At 43.8% G+C, this 8,254-nt stretch overlaps 1 protein-coding gene across 1 annotated transcript; it reads left to right on the forward strand.

Annotated features, from left to right (window-relative positions):
* The first annotated feature begins 3,754 nt into the window (after positions 1–3,754).
* LOC114115342 (F-box/WD repeat-containing protein 11-like) lies at positions 3,755–7,941 on the forward strand. Its single transcript, XM_042251660.1, has one exon. The coding sequence runs from the start codon at positions 3,892–3,894 to the stop codon at positions 5,479–5,481; it is 1,590 nt and encodes a 529-aa protein (XP_042107594.1). The 5' UTR covers positions 3,755–3,891; the 3' UTR covers positions 5,482–7,941.
* Positions 7,942–8,254: the final 313 nt, after the last annotated feature.

Here is an 8,254-nt window from a genome sequence, read left to right on the forward strand (position 1 = left end):
ACCTGGTGGGTTATAGTTCATGGGGTTGCAAAGAGCTGGACACAGGTGAGTATCTGAGCACATCCAAAGGATAAGGGGATGCCTGTTTGCTTTTATACTCTTCTCAGAGACTAGCCAGTGTATGCACAGAGAAGGTATCCAACATGTATGTATTGACTGATTTAAGATAATGTCCAATAAATTATGAGATGTGGGCCTCTTGAATATATACAAAGCAAACTGTGAATCAAGAAGAGGAACATGATTTAAGTCATCAAAAATGACTTTAAAATGTATATATGCATATAACTGAGTCATTTTGCTGTACAGCAGAAATTAACACAGCATTGTAAATCAACTATACTTTCATAAAAATACATTATTTTTTTAAAGAGGAACATGTCACAAAGCTGTAACAGAAAACATATGGTAATGCTTATAGTGGTTTCCTAAAAATGTGGTCATTTACAAAGAGAAAGCAAAATGAAAAGTGGAAAAAAAAAAACCTACTCAAGATAGCCCCAAAAAGTACAAATGTGGTTACTGGAAGCAGCAGACATCAGAAAAATGAAATATGAGCAGGCTTTTTGAGAATATAGGTTACAACTAGAGAGTTTTAAAGAATGTATGCTCTCTCTCTCTCACTCTTTCTCTCTGTCTGTCTTCTAACTCTTAGACTTTTGGAAAACCTACTTCATAATCTGGGGGCTTCAGCATGGTATAATACCTCATCTGTTTAAAAAGAGCATACTTTCCTGATACTCATCTGAAGCTGTGAAATTTGAATGACTTTTGAATTTGCTTAGCATCTTGTACTATTTGTAACCTCAAGAAAATCAACTATTTCAGAGTCTTAACCTCTGTTTGTTGTCTGTTCCTCACTTTCTATGTGAGCTTCCTATTAACATATGTGAGGATATGCACACAATTAGAAAGCAAAAATTGCAGAGTGAAACAAATGATAAAATGCCAGCTGTTATAATCAACATTATGCAGCTCTCATGATGGAACCACTGATAGGAAAATGTAGTCGCAGTTGTAGGTCCTAATTAATCTGAGGGATGGGAATACGAACATGAGTTACTATTATGTGCACCAAGTGGGAAAGAAAGTTTATTGGTCTCAAGATAAAAATATAATACCACACGCATACAAGGAACTTTGTTCTTAACATTTTTTTTTTCAGTCCACAAAATATTCCAGGTCCTCAGTAAATGAAACCTATTCTGGAATCCCCTATACTATTCTGCATTTTTTCAGTAATTATACTTATTACATCATTATTGTATCTTTTATGTTTATATGATACTTTACAATGTGCAAAATCTTGATGGAACTATTTGCAGGGCAGGAAGAGAGAAGCAGACACAGAAAATGACGGACAGAGAAGGGGAAGAGGGCAGGATGAACTGAGAGAGTAGTGTTGATACATACACACTACCATGTGTAGAATAGATAGCCAGTGGGAATCTGGGGCTTCCCTGGTGGCTCAGATGGTAAAGAATCTGCCTGCAATGCAGGAGACCTGGGTTCAATCCCTGGGTTGGGAAGATCCCCTGGAGGAGGGCATGGCAACTCATTTCAGTTTTCTTGCCTGGAGAATCCCCATGGACAGAGGAGCCTGACATAATCGAAGACTTGAGCACATTAACACAAAATGGGTTAATGCATCAGAGGGGAAGTTTGGCAGAGTGACCAACACTTAACAAGTACCTCATAAATGATGGTGCTGCATCTAGTTAAGAGAAAAATATCAAACTCTGTATACTCATCTGAAAATTCAAAACGCTATTACCTTTCTGAGTCCATGTGACAAATTAAAAGAAGTAATATAAGAGAATATATGGGTCTCCAAATTCTACAAAAGGCAACACAAGAAACATCAGTTCAGAATATATATATGTATATATATATATATATATATATATAAGTGAACAAGCGTGAAAGTGTTAGTCTCTCAGTTATGTCTGACTCTTTGTGACTAGCCTGCCGGCTCCTCTGTCCATGGAATTCTCCAGGCAAGAATACTGGACTGGGTAGCCATTTAGTTCTCCATGGGAGCTTTCTGACTCAGGGATTGAACCCTTATCTCCTAAATTGCAGGCAGATTCTTTACTATCTGAGCTACTAGAGAAGCCCATATATATATGAGCTTACTCAGTGGCTCAGCAGTAAAATATCTGCCTGCAATGCCGGAGACTCAAAAGACATGGGAAGATCCCCTGGAGGGGGAAACGGCAACCCACTCCAGTATTCTTGTCTGGAGAATCCCATGGACAGAGGAAACTGGCAGGCTCTAGTCCAAAGGGTTGCAAAGAGTTGGACATGACTGACCATACCACAGCATATATATATATATACTTTTTTTTTACTTGAACTCCAGAAGAATACCATCACTTGGATCTTTACATGTATAATTTGCAGGGATATGTCAACAATGTGGATAGAGTTTTTAAAAAGATATTTCTTGTCTCACTATTATTTATTATAAAAACTTTTAATTTACATTCAACAAAACACCAGTGTGGGTATTTAGTATACTCCATGTATGTTATTGTCTGCCAAGGACAAGCCTCACAAAACCAAGAAATAGGAAGCTCTGATATTGCTTAGATAGTTTCTCTCAACTCATTTTCCTTTGACTCTGTTTCAACAGATGTTTATCGAGCTTCCCTGATATCCTAGACCCCACACTGGCCACTGGGAATCGAGAAGGGAAGAGAAACAACGCCTTTCCCTTCTAACCCTTCCAGAGTCTTGCAGACAGCTTGTCACAAGCAATGATCAAAAGGCAATGAGATCCTGCCTGAGCTGCAGAGATGCTGGGGAATCCTTGAGAGGAGAGAACTATCACCCTCCTGTGGAGTCACGGATGGTTTCTCAGAGATAAAAGTTGACCTGGGTCTTAAATGGTAAGCTGTCATTTCCTAGGTAGAAATGAGAGAAAGCTTCACAGAGAGAAATAATTGGACCAAAAAAGGACTCAGGTTCTGTGTGGTCATCAAGGTAAGAGATGAAGCTAGAAAGAATTATTTTAACAAGGTGATGAAGGAGTTTTGACTCATCTTTGCTTTCAACCATGTAGAAAACATTTCAGTTCATTTGTACAAAACATTTACACAATTGCAAAAAACTTTCTGTCTTTGCTTTATTCTTATCTCCTTAGTATTTATTCCTTTGTTGTTTTTCATTCACTCAGTCCTGTCCAACTCTGTGACCCCAAGGGCTGAAGCATGCCAGGCTTCTCTCTCCTTCACTCTCTCCTGAAATTCACTCAAACTCATGTCCATCGAGTCAGTGAGGCCATCCAACCACTCATCCTCTGTTGTCCCCTTCTCCTTCTGCCCTCAGTCTTTCCCAGAATTGGGATCTTTTCCAATGAGTTGCTGCTGCTGCTAAGTCACTTCAGAGTCATGTCCAACTCTGTGCGACTCCATAGACACCAGCCCACCAGGCTCCCCCATCCCTGGGATTCTCCAGGCAAGAACACTGGAGTGGGTTGCCATTTCCTTCTCCAATGCAAGAAAGTGAAAAGTGAAAGTGAAGTTGCTCAGTCATGTCCGACCCTCAGCGACCCCATGGATCGCAGTCTTCCAGGCTTCTCCATCCACGGGATTTTCCAGGCAAGAGCACTGGAGTAGGGTGCCATTGCCTTCTCTGTCCAATGAGTTGACTCTTAACCAAATAAATATTTTACTGTTGTTGTTGTTGCTGTTGTTGTTGTTTTAATCTCACTTACTATCTTTTCTTCTCCATTGATATTAAAATTCCTTAAGGCCGGCGGCCCGGGCGGGCTGGCAGCGAGAGTGGGTGCGAGAGCCGCCTCTGCCTCTGCCGCCTCCGCCATCGCCTCCTCCGCCCGGGCCGTTCGCTGCTGCGCGGGGAGAGCGAGGCGGGGCCGCCGGGGCCGCCATGGAGCCCGACTCGGTGATTGAGGACAAGACCATCGAGCTTATGAACACTTCAGTTATGGAGGATCAAAATGAAGATGAGTCCCCAAAGAAAAATACTCTTTGGCAGATACGTAATGGAACATCATCAGTGATCGTCTCCAGAAAGAGGCCATCAGAAGGAAACTATCAAAAAGAAAAAGACTTGTGTATTAAATATTTTGACCAGTGGTCTGAATCAGATCAAGTGGAATTTGTGGAACACCTTATTTCACCAATGTGTCATTACCAGCATGGACATATTAACTCTTACCTGAAGCCCATGTTGCAGCGGGACTTTATTACCGCTTTACCAGAGCAAGGCTTAGACCACATAGCAGAGAACATTCTCTCCTACCTGGATGCCAGATCTCTGTGTGCAGCAGAGCTGGTGTGTAAAGAGTGGCAGCGAGTGATCTCAGAAGGGATGCTTTGGAAGAAGCTGATTGAACGGATGGTGCGCACTGACCCTCTGTGGAAGGGACTTTCAGAAAGAAGAGGGTGGGATCAGTACCTGTTTAAAAACAGACCAACAGATGGCCCTCCCAATTCATTTTATAGGTCATTATACCCAAAGATTATCCAGGATATAGAGACCATAGAGTCTAACTGGCGGTGTGGGCGGCACAACCTGCAGCGGATTCAGTGCCGCTCTGAGAACAGCAAAGGCGTCTACCGCTTACAGTACGACGACGAGAAAATTATCAGCGGCCTGCGAGACAATTCCATTAAGATTTGGGATAAAACCAGCTTGGAATGTTTGAAAGTGTTAACGGGCCACACTGGCTCTGTCCTGTGTCTCCAGTATGATGAACGTGTCATTGTTACTGGCTCTTCAGACTCCACAGTGAGAGTCTGGGATGTGAACATGGGCGAAGTTTTGAACACGTTAATCCACCACAACGAGGCTGTGCTCCACTTGCGCTTCAGCAACGGGCTGATGGTGACCTGCTCCAAGGACCGCTCCATCGCCGTGTGGGACATGGCCTCTGCCACCGACATCACTCTGCGCCGGGTCCTTGTCGGCCACCGGGCTGCTGTCAACGTCGTGGACTTTGACGACAAGTACATAGTGTCTGCCTCTGGGGACAGGACCATCAAAGTCTGGAGCACGAGCACCTGTGAGTTTGTCCGCACTCTGAATGGGCACAAGCGTGGCATTGCCTGCCTCCAGTACCGGGACCGGCTGGTTGTCAGCGGGTCATCAGACAATACCATAAGGCTGTGGGACATTGAATGTGGTGCCTGTTTGAGAGTCCTCGAGGGACATGAAGAATTAGTCCGATGCATCCGGTTTGATAACAAGAGGATTGTCAGCGGGGCCTATGATGGGAAAATCAAAGTTTGGGACTTGCAAGCTGCTCTCGACCCCCGAGCCCCAGCAAGCACGTTGTGTCTGCGCACATTGGTGGAACACTCTGGACGTGTGTTTCGGCTACAGTTTGATGAATTTCAGATCATCAGCAGCTCGCACGATGACACGATTTTGATTTGGGATTTCTTAAATGTGCCTCCCAGTGCCCAGAATGAGACCCGTTCTCCCTCCAGAACATACACTTACATCTCCAGATAACAGTCTGCACTTTACCCGTCTCAGGGTTTCCTAGTCTTGAACTACTGGCTACGTGGCTACCAAATGCCTAAGGGAGTTCTTCACAGCTGAGTTAGGCTGGAATTGGTTCTAGACGCTGGGCAGATGCAAAGCAGCCTAACTCTTCAAGTACCGGCATTTCTCACCTCCGATTCCGGCCTCTGCTTTGAGAAGGATACCTTAGCCTCACCGACTTTCAGTAGTACAGAAGCCCACTTCCTCCCCCTACCAGTGAAAACAAATCTAAAGCTTCAAATGTAAATTTTTCATATGAGAGGAACGTAAAGTCTGTTTTGCAGAAGTAAATCGACCGTCAAGAGAAGACTTGGCCTCTAATTTATATTGCTTTGCACTTTGGTCTGATATTAAGAAACGGCATTCTTCGGTGAAGTTTTGGGTGCCAAACACCTACCCAGAATGTCCAGGGCTTTCCTTTTCAGAAGTTAGCATTCTCCTTTTGACCGTCCAAGTCATGATGAATTCTGACTTGTATTAGGAACATGTTGGACAATGGAAACATTTCTCTGGATTGATTAATATTTTTTTGGATTATACTTCCTTTCTGTACCAATTTCTTTTAATTTAAAGAACTATAAGCCAGGTTATATTCTCTGCCAACAGGTGATATAGCTCCTTTTCTGTTAACTGTTCTCTGTGCCCGCCACCGTCTCCTGATATTCAGTAGAGTAACACCTTCACATGTGTGCTTGCCTCCTAATTTAAAATACTGTGTCCGCATGTAGATATATGTACATAACAGTTTAACCTCAAGTTTGCTCGAGTCAGGGCCCCCGTGCCTGAGACACTAATGCACAGTGTGTTCGCACTTAGCCATGGGCTGGGCTCAAGAACCCGCTCCCAGGGTCGGTGGGGATGACCTAGAACCCTTCCTGCAGTATTCATACAGAGTTTTTATTTTGTCATTGTCATGGTGCGTGGGGGGTGGTGTGTGTGTGTGTCAGCGGGAATCTTGTTTTAAGATGTGATTTCTGAAGTTGAACGCGAAATGCTTTGTCTGTCGTGCAGCATACACAATAAGAGAGGTACCGTAAATGCTTCTGTAGTTCTTTCCTCATCAGTGCTCCTCTGTACTCGTGGTTACTTCCCGCGGCATTCATCTGGTTTCTCATCCCAGGTCACGCTCTGTGTGTTAGTAGCCCTGGAAAGGGAAGGACGAGACAGCCCTGCTCACTGGCTGTCCCACCTCCGGGGTTTGTGCCTCCTGCCCCGCTCGGGTTGGTGGCAGGGCCCATTTGTGTGTTGGAGCCCGGGTTCCAGGTCAGGCTGGTTCAGGGGCCTGTCTTGAGTGGAAGAGTCCTCCCAGGCGGTGTGAAGCCTCAGGCTCACGAACCCCATCCCTGTCGTCCCTGGTGCCTGCTGCCGCGGCCCCAGCAAGCTCCCCTGGCTCCCAGGCGCTCCACAGCGGGAATGTGTGAATGGGACCGTCACACTGACCTGCGGGGAAAGGACGGTGGTGTCCGGTCGGCCCTGCTTTTCCCTTGTCCGGTATTAGGTTTTGATTTGCCCTTTGCCACTGTTTCCAAAGATCAAGGAAGGTCGCTAACATTTTCAAGGACCAATGAGAACCTCCTATTAACTAAACCTCTTCCCGTGAGAGCACACTCTCCCTCTGGGGGAAGGTACCTGAGCTCTGCTTTGTCCTTTTGCATTAAGAACGGTGTGGGGATCAACGTGTGTGTCTGTGATTGCTTATTGGGTTGGTTTGTTTTTTTGTTTTCCTTTGTCCTTTTAAAAAATAACATCCTTCTCTCATACACGTTATTAAGTTAATTTCTATTTTTGAGGAGTCTCAAAGTATAAAAAAATACGTCTCCATTCATCCGGTGGATGTGTGAGCCTGAGGGTGGTTATTCCGTGAGTTGTCTTCACTGACCCGCTCTTCATCCTACAGCTTTCACAGCAGACTGGGTAGGAGAGCCGGGGTGGGGCCGAGGGGAGGGGAGGAGGCGGTGCTTCTGAACGGATGGACTTCCTGTTGTTTTGCATGTTTAATATAGAAGTTCCTGTTCCTTGGGAGATCATGGCCTTTGAATATGCACACAACCTTGAATTGTGCCTACTAAATTATAGCAGGGGACTTTGGCACCCAAGGAATTCTGACTTTCTGGGATTATAGTAGTAATTCCCAGCCGTACTCTGGACTTTATTTTGCTAACCATAATTGAGCAACTGTAAATTACTGCTATATTAATGTTTTAAAGCACTGGGATAGTCTAATTCTAACTTGTAATTAATTATGTTTGCCAATTATCTGTTTGAAATAAATTTGTGTCTGAACAGCTATTAAAACTGTTAAATTGTACAGATATTATTCATGACAGCTTTGTACTGTGGAATGTGCTTAATAAAAAACAAAGTTTGACCTTTGTCCAATAAATTGCTAAGTAATGTCAATAAATCAAGTATGAGTATTACGCAGTACACCTGAAAAAAAAATAAAATAAAATAAAATTCCTTAAAATAAGGGTTTGTTAGTTTTCCCCATCATTACATTTCTAGTATCTAGAATGGATCCTGCCTCATGGAGGCTTCTTTTCCTTTGAATTGATTATTTTATATATTTGGCTACATCTGGTGTTATTTGTGGCACAGGTGATCTTCATTGCAATGCAGGGACATTGCTTGATAAGAGTCATCTCACGGCTGAATTCCTGGACACATGCTTGAAGTTCTGTGCTATGTAGTTGATTAAAGATAGATCCATACACTTCCAATGCAGATACACTGGCATCAG

This window comes from Ovis aries, chromosome 6 (assembly GCF_016772045.2).
Source record: "Ovis aries strain OAR_USU_Benz2616 breed Rambouillet chromosome 6, ARS-UI_Ramb_v3.0, whole genome shotgun sequence".
In the NCBI taxonomy this organism is placed as follows: domain Eukaryota; kingdom Metazoa; phylum Chordata; class Mammalia; order Artiodactyla; family Bovidae; genus Ovis; species Ovis aries.

What these genes read in the sequence shown, in the direction of transcription:
- LOC114115342 (XM_042251660.1), top strand. Translation starts at nt 3,892, where the DNA reads ATGGAGCCCGACTCGGTGATTGAGGACAAGACCATCGAGCTTATGAAC.